Below are 13,094 nucleotides of genomic sequence, written 5' to 3' on the forward strand. Positions count from 1 at the left end.
GCTTGTAATATTATGAGTTAGAAGAATTTGCAACCGTAGACTTCTTGCTACGTGTGTTATAACTGAAGTTTTGTGCTGGAGGGGGATCTGTTTGCGTTGACGTAACTATTGGAGGGGGGCTGCTATTGGTGGGAGGGAAGGAAGAGAGTGTATTACTGCGCGTGTTGTAACGGTGTAAGGCTATTGGAGGGAGCGATGTTCTGGTGGGTGTGGCTATGGGTTTATTGGTTGTATTTGAATTAGAGGTACTAGCGGCGGGGGGAAGGGAGGGGGGTATATTAGCTGTAGGGGAGGTGGGAACTCTAATTGATGTGAGGTTGAAGATTTTTAAGAATTTGTTGGTGAGGGAAGTTGATTCTCGTAATAAAATAAGAATCTGTTCATACAAGGGGCTTTTTTTATCAATAGTGTCATTTAGATTTTTATCTTTATTAAAGTGTTGGTCGAGGAAAATAAATAAGTTTTCATATTCTGTCATGAGTTTGCTTTTATCGACTCTTTTTAGGATATGGAGGTCTTGTTCTATTGTGGTGAATTTATGCCCGGTGTCCCTCATATGGTTGGCCATTGCGGAGAATTTGTTGTGTCTTTGGGCATTGTAATGCTCGGCATATCTGGTAGAGAAGCTGCGGCCAGTTTGGCCAACATAAGAAAAATTACATGTAGAGCATTTCAATCTGTATATTCCTGATCCAGAGTAACTATTGTCTGTGATGTTGATAGAGTTGTGATTGAAGAATAAATTACGATTAGTGTTTTTTGTTGTGTAGGCTATTTTTATTTCGTGCTTCATTAATGAATTGGTTATCGGGTAAATGCTATGGTTAGTGAACGTGAATTTAGCGTATTTTGGTTTGACGGGTTTTAATGGGGTTAAATTGGTAGCTAGTTTCAGTTTGGTTTTATTGATGATTTTATCAATCATACTCGTGTTAAATCCATTGAATTTAGCTATTTCCTTGATGAATAGTAATTCTTTCTTTAAATTAGTAGAGGACATAGGGATCTTTAATGCTCTATATATTAAACTGTGATAAGTGGCTTTTTTATGTGAGTTGGGATGTAAAGAATCATTTTTTATGGTTGTTGGAGAAAAGGTGGGTTTTCTGTATATTTGGAAGTCGAATTTGTTCAATGCTCGTGTGATTTTGATATCTAAGAAGTTCAAAGAGTTATTGAACTCATCTTCTTTAGTGAATTTAATATTATTATCTAAGTTGTTGAGGAATGATAGTATGTTATTGCTGTTGTTGATTTGTTTATCAATGATAGCTATGGTATCATCAACATAGCGATGCCAAAGACAGAGTCCGTTGATGTTATTAATAATCTTACTATGTTCGAGATTATCTAAGTATATATCGGCTAGTATTCCAGACAACGGGTCTCCCATCGCTAGACCTTCTTGTTTGTAAATTTTCTTATTGAAGGTAAAATAGTTGTTGTCTAAAACGAAATTAAGTAATTTTAACCATTCATCAATTTCGATTTTACTCAATGTGCTATGTTTCAACAGATTGTTTTTTATGATGTTAATAGTATTGTTGATAGGGATATTAGTATACATGTTGGTGATGTCAAAAGAACATAAAACGTGGTTTGGTTGTAGACTTAAATTATTTAGGGAATTACAAAGTTCGATCGAGTTCTTTATGGGGTTGGAGTTGTGAAATTTGAAGTGTTTTTTTAGGAATTTATGTAGGAATTGAGAGGTTTTATAGGTAGGACTATTGATACTATTAATTATAGGCCGAATGGGGACATTATTTTTATGAATTTTGGGCAGTGATCTGACTGTAGGTAATTTTGGGTTCATTACAGTTAATTTCTGATAATCTTGATCATTTAAAATGAAGTTAGAATTTTTAAGAAGGTTCTTTAAGTTACGCTGTATTTTGTTTCTTGGATCTTTGTTAATTAGGGTATAGGTATTGTCTGAAAAAAAGGTTTCAGTTTTATTGATGTAATCTTGTTTGTTCATTATTACTATGGTGTTGCCCTTATCTGCTTTTGTAATTACTACGTTGTTGTTATGGATTTTGGATTTCAGGTTTAGAATTTGTTTCGAGACATTGTAGTTATTATTAGATGTTGTCTCATTAATCAAAGTTGGGAGTTTCTTTTTTACTTCATATCGTACGTCATTCTGTTTATCAATTGGGATTTGTTTATCGATATTAGTTTCGGTTTCAGCGATGGTAGTGATGATGTCTTCTGCCTTTTTGTGATTAGGCCAATTATGTTTGATGCCTTTATTTAATAGATTTAATTCTTGGTTAGAGAAGGTTGCATTAGATAGGTTGATTGTAGTGGGAATGTTAGTCAAATGGGAAGGGGACACTTTGTTGTTTGTATTTTGGTCAGGAGTTTTACATTTGTTTTCTTGAAGACAAAGTAATTTATGGTTTAGGGTTTTCTGTTTCTTGTCTAATACGTAAGATAGTTTGATGTCAGTGTACCTTAAAAATGAGCTCCATTCAAGTGGGGGTAATTTCTGAGAGATGGTCAAATGAGTCCTATATAATTGTAAATTTAGTAAAGATTTCTTCTTGTATAATAGTTTAATTTCATTTTTCAACCATATGTTGTTTACTTTCTTTTGAGTGGCATTAGATTTTGAATAGGGATGACTTTTTCTTTGTAAAGATTTGAGAAATTTAGGTACCAACTCTAATTTCAAGCAATCTTTAAGAAACTTGATATCTCTAGAAATCTTGCCTATTTTAATTTTTAGGTTCAAGTACTTGTTAGGTTTTACTATTGCCTGGTTGGCATTGACATTACATGTAGTACCTCTAATTCAAATACAACCAATAAACCCATAGCCACACCCACCAGAACATCGCTCCCTCCAATAGCCTTACACCGTTACAACACGCGCAGTAATACACTCTCTTCCTTCCCTCCCACCAATAGCAGCCCCCCTCCAATAGTTACGTCAACGCAAACAGATCCCCCTCCAGCACAAAACTTCAGTTATAACACACGTAGCAAGAAGTCTACGGTTGCAAATTCTTCTAACTCATAATATTACAAGCTATCTTTGTCACCGTCAAATGGTAAGTGCATACGATTCTACTTCAATATTTTTCAAATATCTTTTCACACAATTAACTCTACGTTTCTTGCTTCCATTTACAGATTCCACTTTTATATGCTTTTTCAACTAGAATATCTACAAACTCACAATTTACAACATTTGAACATCACTTCAAATTTTGAGATGGTCCATAGTGATCCTATTTGAAACTGTTCTTCAACTTCTATTCACCTACTTCATATCCTCAACGTGTTCTACAACTTCACCATATGCATCTGACTTTCGTCTTTTATCTTCAAGATCATGATGAACTTTGGATCTCTCGACTAACTTTGACTTTTATTCTCTCCTCTTTACTTTGATTATATAAGATTTTTCGCCATCGTCTAATTATAACCGCCATGACTATCAACTTTACTTTTATGCAATCTTACTACTTGTTGTATAACAATCTGTTGTTTTATCCATTGTACTTATTTTAGCAGCCTTCTAATGTTAATTTTGTTAATACTTCCACTATTGTATCTCATCACATTGTATTTTCAAACCATCATTGTTATTTTTAATGTTATTCTACTTCAAATCTCTTCAAGATTTTTAAAATTCATTTCATCACTACATGTTATTTAGACGCTTATTTTTAATTTAAGGTTAAGACTATGGCTGATGATGCCTTCAGGGAAGGCGAAACATGTCCCACTATTAGCTAACAAATTTATGTAAATCATCCAAGACGATTTTGTATTGATTAGGTGGTCTAATAAATAACTTAATGTTATTATTTCAATCTAAGACTGAGATTACGATGGATGGACTTGGTTGAAGACAGCACAAGACGATGGACTAAAACACAATGATCGATGAAGAGATGCGGACACCTGGAGTAAAATGAACAGAAACTACATTATTCCTGGCCCACAGAATGGAACCCTCGTCAAACCAACACGATGACACAGGTCTTGAGGACTATGGTCATAAAACTTGTGCAGTGGTATCGGTGAAAGTAACTTCTACAAAATTCAACAGGAAATGCACATTAGTGATAAGCCTCCTTTTCCCTTCACTAACACATTTGCAAATCTACAGCTAATCTCAGTCTACTGCTCTAAACATCACAGCAATACAATTCAGTAGAATACTTTACCCTGGTGCTCATCACCAAACATCGCACTACACCTGTGGAAGAGAAATTAACATTACATTCACATTGTTGTATCAACATTGCTTACATAAGTGATTTTTAAAGGGAATCACCAACAAACTCAAAGATACTGAAATGCGTGTTCACATTTAATGGTTCGTACTACTTCCACAAACTCCAGAATTTCTAAAACCATGGGTACATGACATCAGGAAGGTCAAGTGAACAATACACTTGAAGTGAGGAGATTAAAACAAAGAAAAATTACATTAAAAAAAAAAGAATAGTGAGGCTCTGAGGCTCAGGCGGCACCCCGGTGGGCTTCTCACCACTGGGTTCCGTGGTTCAAATCCTGGTCACCCCATGTGAGATTTGTGCTGGACTAAGCAGAGGGCGGGACAGATTTTTCTCTGGGTACTCTGGTTTACCTTGTCATCTTTCATTCCAGCAACACTCTCCAATATCATTTCATTTCATCCATCAGTCATTAATCACTGCCCCAGAGGAGTGCGACAGGCTGGCAGCCGGCACAATTCCCATCCTTGCCACTAGATGGGGGCTTCATACATTCATTCATTCATTCATTCCTGACCCAGTCGAAGGACTGGAAACAGGCTGTGGATTTTTATTTTCAAAGAAAAGAAAAGTAAGAAAGAAAGAATAAAATGTGAGAAGACTGAAAACAACTTAAATTGTGGGGAATTTAGAAACACTACCTCACCCCTCATTTCCCTAGTATGCCTCTTCAGTGATGCCTAGGCCATCTATGAGAGCTGATGGTGGAGCGGTTGAGGATCCAACTAGCCTTCGGGCTGAGGACTAAACATACACACACCACCCGCATACGTGACGTGGCTTTCATTAACCACGCTATGATGAGTCAGTTTATTGTGTCTTTATATTGTACAACAGGCCCTGAAAACTTTTTGTGGAATAAACAATTTCTTTCATTCATGGTATCAAAAAAATTTACAAATAACAGAGGAGTTTACAAGGTTACTTTATCTAGTCCAATGAACATCACAAGTTAGAAAAAAAAAACTGGCATTAAAACTTCATTTAAAAAAAACAAAAAAAAACCCACACTGAAATAGGAAAGACCTGGAAAGTGGTACAAGAAATTAGAATTACTTTACATTATGATATGAAGCCCAAAAGTCATTGCATCCCTCTGAAGTTCAGCTAAGGCCCCTAGTGGAGCAGGAGCTTCACGGAGCATTCAATCCCTTCAAGATCCAAGTTATAAGTCCCCACCCCCACACAAAAAGCGATGCATTAAGGCAAGAGTTCTACCGATGCCATGTTTCAAAGGACAAGATTCAATTTCAAGTATTAACCTAAACAATTGTCATGTGGAAATCTCACAGCCATTATACCATCTGCTTAGAAAATCCTGCTGCCACAAACAGTTCCTTTCATTCACCGCATATTCAATCATTTAATTTCCTAATTTTGTGTCAAGGACCAATAAAGAATTGATCAAAACTATAACCCTAATATACTAATGCAAAATAGGGTTCAAACTATTAGGATATTCAATAAATAAACTAATAAGTACTCTACCAATATAATTCAAATCTACTTCCGCTTTTTAGTTCTAGCTTGTTTTGGAACTTCCCAACGCTTCACCCACACTACGGCGAATCATTTGAGAGAGCACAATGTCCCAAAATTTGATGCACTATTGAGCCACACTCACAAAAAACTGTACAGGAACAAACAAGTGAAAGAAGTGTCAAATCAAGTTGTGTATAGAAAGAAAGGAGTCAGTGTGGGAAAAGGGAGCATTCGAAAGAGGAGAGAAAGAAACCTGAAAACTCAAAGGACAAGGGCAATTTATACAACTTCATACACTGCCATAAAATAAGAAAATTCAGTACATGACCTGTTAAAATGTGTACAGAGGATAAAAATCTACCCCACATACCTGTAAAATCTATAGCTATAGTGCAGTTAAGCTGTGTTCCACCCATAATATAGTCCAGGAAAGAGTAGACTTTCTTATATTCATAACGTAGCAGTCTTATTTGCCCTGAGTGTTTGTAAGCTGAGCCCTTCCGCTGAAACAACATGGAAGAATGCACATTATAATCAAGGTAAACCTCCACATATTTTAGGATGACCAGGGGCGAAATGAGGAAAGAAAGGAATGGGAAAATAGGAAAAACGAGAAATGATGAAATCATGAGCTGCCTTCGACTAACTTAGTAACAAAAGATAAATAATTGTGTTCAATGATTAGAAATGTTGAACAGAGATTTTATACACAAACACATTACATATTAACCTGTATCACTGTTTTGTTTATGTTCATCAGTGTTAGTTAGGAAGTCTCTAAAAATAAGGTAATAAGATCATTGATTTTTTAAACCAAATTTTGTCATTTGCGGCAGGGCCTTGCTGTCAACTTGGATTGTTTCAATTTATTGTGGGTCTGAAATCAAATGTTTGGTTTTCTTCTGTTGAGACACGCCACTTGTGCCAGTCACTTCAAGTCTACGACTTGCTGTTTTGGATGAAAACTCTTTAGATATTGCCAGTGTAAAAATGCTATCAGTAATATGCATAAGCAATAGGAAAGGAGTGGAGCGGTATGGAGAACAAATGCAGAGAAAGGACAAGGTGAAAACCTACAACCTGTTTTCCAGTCATTAACTGGATCAGGGATGTAATGAATGAATCAGATATAGGCTGTTAGTACGATGGGGTCGCCAGTCCCAAAATGATTTATTAATGACTGATAGATGCTATGAAATGAGAATGGAGAGTGTTGCTGGAATGAAAGAAGACAGGGAAAACTGGAATACCTGGAGAAAAACCTTTCCCGCCTCAGCTTTGACCAGCACAAATCTCCCATGGAGTGACCGGGATTTGAACCACGGTATCCAGCGATGAGATGCAGACGTGAGTAAATTGGTATTAATGGAATGAAAATAAGTGTGGACAAGACAACTCAGATGATCAAAAGGTACTGTAAAATTAGAGAGACAAGACCTTGTAATTGTAGAAAACTTCAAGTACTTGGGAAGTGATCTGATGCAGGATGCAGGACTGAGAAATGCACTTCACCAGAGTGTGAGGAAGTTTATCTCGAAGAAGGAAGTGTAAAGAGGTGAAATATAAGATGTATTAGTACCTCATACTGACATATGAGACAGATCTAGACACTGACAAAAAGACAGGACAGTAAAACCCAGGCTAGTGATATAAAATTTTAAGAACTACGATACCGGTACGAAAGACGAAGAGCAGAGTAAAAAATCAGATTTCATGAAAAGAATCAGATTGGAAAATCTTTCAGACAGAACGGAGAGAAATAAAATAAGATGGTTTGGGCATGTTACAAGGATGGAAGAGGGAAAATACGGAAGTGGATAAAGGGGGCAAGAAGTGGTGGTGGTGGTGGTAGGGGTTGTTGTTGTTGTTGTTGCTGTTGTTGTTGTTGTTTTAAGAGGAAGTACAACTGGTCAACCATCTCAATTAACACTAATCAGAAAATATTGAATGGATCCGACGCTTCAAAAAATGAAGGTATTGACCAAAGAAAGACAATGGCCATGAAGGATGTGAAAATGAAAAAGACTCCTTAGGCCTTGCAACCTATTCTGTCTGGGTTGGTAAAGAACAAGAGTTGACCAAGGGAGATCAGATAGGATAGATGAAAATGACAACTCTGGCACAACTAAGCAAAAGCAATGCTAGGAATCAGCTAAGGGCCCCGGGGTCACCAACCCACACTCCCAAGTTAACAGCCCCTGAGGCCCCATTTAGTTGCCACTTACGACAGGCAGGGGATACCGTGGATGAATTCTACTGCCTCCAAACACACATGGGGAAGGAAGGAAGGAAGGAAGGAAGGAAGGAAGGAAAGGGTAGGACTCAAACAAGAACAGCATAATAAGAAGGAACCTGGAATGGAACACAATTTATTTATTTATTTATTTATTTATTTATTTATTTATTTATTTATTTATTTATTTATTAAATGGCTTTTAGTGTCGGGACTGTCTGAGGACATATTTGGCTCACTTAGTGTCTCGCCTGATTTGACACCCTAGGGCGACCTGCACATCTGGGTATGAGGAGATGATGATGTAAGGAGAGGGTGAAACCGGGTGTTGAAACATAGCCTATACCCGTCTAATAATAGCAGGAGATCTGCTCAACGCTTAACGTTTCTGATGGACGAATCACCATCACCATCATCATATGCCCCCCCCTCCATACAAACACTGCGGAGAGGTTCGGAATTGGTTCCAGTCTTTTAGCACACAATCTAGGGATAATAAATTGTATACTTCTACCTCTTCAACACTGCCAGTCAACATTCTGACAGTGAAATTTTTTCCACCAATGGGATTAAAACCAGCTAACTATGACATCAGACCATTAAAGACTTGATGCTTCAACCATTATGGCCAGCAGGCAAGCTGGAACACAGTTGAGTAGTAATGGTTGTTGGATGGAAGAAGATGAAAAGGTGCCATTAACATCATGACCTGGTTGGAATAAATAAAGGGAAATTGAGGATAGTTATTATTATTATTAGGAAGCAAGGAAACCAGCCACATGTGGAAGGGGAACTGCATTGCTCACTACCCAAAGGTCTCAGGTTCCGTTTTGATCTCATCTTATGCCCTATCCACCTGCTTGAGCTGCAGGCTAAATTTAGGATAGGTTTCTACCGGATCTTACAGAGAGTTCCCTGTTTGGACAAACAAAGTTATTTATTAGAGTACTGACCTGTTTCTTGCTGGGGTGTACCAGGAGGTAGACAGTGTCATCTCCGGGCCCAACACTCAGTTCCTGCAGTGTAACATAAAACTCTCCGATGAGGCTATGGTTACCACTTCTGTTCCAGTCATGGCACATGACTTTGATAGATCGGTGCATGTCTCCATTGCACAGAGTTCGGATTGGTAGAGTAAATGGCTTCCACGTAGGGTTCAAAGTCCATTTTATTACCTCTGTACGGTGTACGAGTTTGTAATCACCATCTTCACCCACTTTGTAGAACTCCAGGAAGGGATCTGATCTGCGACAGAAGCAAAAACTACAACTCGGTAAACATCATTCTATTACATGTTATGAGTCTCATTATGATAGCCGTATTGGAGTACAGAATGTAAAAGTTTCAAACAAATTTATTAAAAGACCACCATTCCGATACTTTACAATCTTTAAGTTTAAGACACAAATATTACATATATGTTAAAATGGGACATGTTTCGCTTAGGCTTTGTAAGCATCTTCAGCCATACTTAATCTAAAGCTAAGTCAGGGCCCTGAACTGGTTCCTCATTAAAGTATAATACATGCTTTAATACAAGATAAAACAGTCATAAAAATCTAGTCTATAGAGAAAGCGATGCTTAAAATGCAACTAAAATTCAATAATGAACTTGTCATAGTATTATATGTACAAGGAATGAATACTAGTGTTTGTCTAAAAAAGTTCAAGTTGGTTATTTGTAGAACGAGACATAGTCATAATGATCTGGCATACATTTGGATTGTACATATTATTTGATATTAATCAAGCGAGGATTAATTAAAATATCAAAAAATAAATATTTGAAGAACTCTACTGTAATTCTACGTACCCGATTCTCAATCAACAACAATCACCTACATCACACATAATATTCCATTTTCGTTTGCAACATTTCAACCACACTTCATATTGTAAAATTATACTTTTCATAAGACTCTTACTGCTAGAAAACATGTTTTAGGATCTCGCATTTGTTTTGTGTATGTTTTAATATGGCTGATGATGACCCCAAGTAGGGTTGAAACTAGTTCCATGTAATGTAAATACTGTAAATACAACTTAGTAATGAATAGGTGGAAATCTCTGCTGTGCATTATTTATATGTTATCTCAGTTCAATACGGACCAACAATATGAAGTTCATAACCCTTAATTTTGTATGGCATCCTGCAACATATCTGTCCATATACGCTGCAACTGGTCCTCTAGATTGAGTCAACTCCTAGGCTGCTGAAGTTAGCGTCGCAGGTGGCTTCAGGCATCTTCAAAGGATGATACATCTGGCAACCTGGTAGGCCACAGAAGTGGTAATGTTGCACAGAAATTCCTGCTTGCTGTGTACAGCCAAGCAGTACCCTGCAGGAAATTACCTCTTGGAAGCCATGCCATGAACAATACATCCAGCCATAGGATGTCCTCAACATATTAAAGTCTGTCAATGTCCCTTGAATTGCTCGTTACTAGGGGTGACCGGCTGTTATACACGGTGCCAACAACCCCCCCACCAGACCAGCACACAAACAGTGGGCGGTGTAAAGTCAGGATTGAGGCACTCACCACAAGGCCTCCAGACATGAACATGGCCATCATCAGTGCACAAAGAGAACCTAGATTTGTCATTAAAGGCAATCCATTTTCATTTTTTTTTTCACCAGTCTAGGTTTGTTGCACACGATCCCACTGTAAATGGAGATGATTGTAGGTGGGTTTTGATGGTAGGACATATAATGGGTGCCGTGAGATTGAATTTCCTTCAGCCAAGGATCAGGAAATGCCTGGAAGACAGACACCATAAGAATTAGACATGCTCAGGATTGTCAGAGCATCAGAATATCTCCCCTCCTGATGCTCTGAACCCAGTTGCTGCATGTGTGTGAGCTTTCACTCATCCACTGGTCCAAAAACACCCTAACAATCTGGTCAGAACTGTTTAGGTGATGGACAATTCATCGATACAATCATCCAGCCTCACTCAAGTCTAACAATGCACTGTATCTCAAACTCTGCTAACAGATCAAAATCTCTTTGATTGCACCATAGAGGCACGTTGAGTAGTAGACCAGCTGTCCGCGACTGGAAGCAGCGTTCCAATACATACGAGTAGCCTCCATGAGCCTTTACATTGGCCACAAGTGGCAACATGTTCACAGCTTCTAGTTTAAAATTGTTTAAAATCATTTGATTAATGGCTCGAGACGTAACTGCATGTTACATAAATCAATTCCCAAACGGAACCTGAAATATTTGTCCCGAACGAGTAAATTTATAATCCCAATATAATTGGGAAACAGAAATGAGTTCGCTGAAAAATTTATAATGTCCAATAACGGACCAATTATGTTGGTATGTAACTGTATGCCGAGGTTCACAGTAAAATGACAACTCGCTTTCCCAGCATCGCTTGAAATGTCTGCTACACAATGCCACTTACTAGAAACTGCTAAGATTTTGATTTTGCAAGGTATTTCCACAGTTAGATTATTGTTTAAACAGGCCTCTTACAGGAAGACTTTCCGATACAAATAACCACTTTGTAATCTTACATGAAACCATCTGTGCTGTATAACTAAATTATGAGGAGAAAAAAGAATACACTGTCTTACTGTCCAAACCAGTCCTTTCTGTCCAACCCTCGACCACAAAACTGCAGTGTCACCTCATCCCTACAGGCCGCCAACTCTTCCACGCTTACTATCAGTTCTCCTTTGTTGTATGTCATCCCTTGCAGAGGCATGGTCAGTTTGCCAGCGGACACTATCTGCAACATATCATTCAACATAAAGCCCACGATACTATTTACAAACATTCAAGTTTAAGATTCACAGAACTGTTACACTTTCAAAATTTTCAAAAAAACTTCAAATGATATTTATTTTGAACATGGCTAGAAAAGAGGTGAAAAAAGAAGGATTTTGGGATATGAAAGAGAAACAATTATCAGAAAGGAAACTGACTCAATCTTTTCAAATAATGGATCAAACAATAAAGAACTTTCAATTCTTAAATTTAAAAAAACCTCACTTGTTTGTTCTTTTCCATACTCACAATAGTATCATACACCCCAGCTTTAAAGATTTCTTATGGTTCTTAAAGTCCGAGTTTCCTACATCCAGACTGTTTCTATTATCTAAACCAGAATCAGCGTGTTGGTTTACCTGTCCCAAGGTGCATTCACAGAACCCGAGGAAGTCCTGCTCCTGGAGGGAAGGACTGGCAGTGTCAACATCGTACACAGCAAATTTCAGAAGCTGCTGCTCTTCAAACTTGTAACTCAACTGGACCTGTACAAAAATATGTCTAAATTAACAATAACAATATTAGCAACCACTTCCGTAAGAATGGAGTGGATCGTATCACCCAAATGAATAAAACTTTACTCCTAAGCCAGAATTTCAATGCTATACCACCGACTTAAATCCTCCCAGCCAAAAGTAAGCATTTCAATCTGTACAAAAGGCTGCAGAGTTCATTTAAGCTGTGAAAGTATTATTTACTAAATGAGAGTAGAACTAAGAAACACACATCACTGCAGAATAAGATTAATTACAGCATCAGCTCTGCACGATCGAAATTTTCAGGAGGAAGTGGAGGCTCCCAGCTTACTTGAGAACAGGTCATCTTCTGTACATGTATTTACATGATCGCTACTGCTGGGCTGAGTGGCTCAGACAGTTGAGGCACTGGCCTTCTGACCCCAACTTCACAGATTTAATTCTGGCTCAGTCCGGTGGTATTTGAAGGTGCTCAAATACGTCAGCCTCATGTTGGTAGATTTACTGGCAGAGAAAAGAACTCCTATGGGACAAAATTCCAGCACCTCAGTGTCTCCAAAAACCGAAACAGTAGTTAGTGGAACGTAAAGCTATCATCATCATCATCATCATCATCATCACTATTCAGGAGGGTTAAACTAATGGGTTTCATTATTGATCCGAACATCAGAATGGAAAAGAGTGAACACGAACCCACAGAAGTGCATGAAGAGAAGGTTCAAATCTACAACTCCACCATGCCACACCAATAAAGAAAAATATCAGTTAACATCTATTGAAATCGTAGGATTGGTCCAGTGTGCTGAGATGATTCCATGAACTCTGTACCCATCACAGATGATACGGATCAGGCCATCCGAGGTCTACA

General features: G+C 37.8%; 1 protein-coding gene across 1 annotated transcript in view; it reads right to left on the reverse strand.

The window, feature by feature from the left end:
* LOC136881913 (copine-8) overlaps positions 1 to 13,094 on the reverse strand; it is a 57,626-nt gene that overhangs the window by 20,791 nt on the left and 23,741 nt on the right. Inside the window, exons 4-7 of the mRNA XM_067154358.2 lie at positions 12,110 to 12,235; positions 11,558 to 11,712; positions 8,925 to 9,216; positions 6,109 to 6,241 (exon numbers count right to left, since the gene is read on the reverse strand). Coding sequence (XP_067010459.1) covers positions 6,109 to 6,241; positions 8,925 to 9,216; positions 11,558 to 11,712; positions 12,110 to 12,235 — 706 coding nt within the window. The remainder of the gene's footprint in view (positions 1 to 6,108; positions 6,242 to 8,924; positions 9,217 to 11,557; positions 11,713 to 12,109; positions 12,236 to 13,094) is intronic.

Source organism: Anabrus simplex, chromosome 10 (genome assembly GCF_040414725.1).
Source record: "Anabrus simplex isolate iqAnaSimp1 chromosome 10, ASM4041472v1, whole genome shotgun sequence".
In the NCBI taxonomy this organism is placed as follows: domain Eukaryota; kingdom Metazoa; phylum Arthropoda; class Insecta; order Orthoptera; family Tettigoniidae; genus Anabrus; species Anabrus simplex.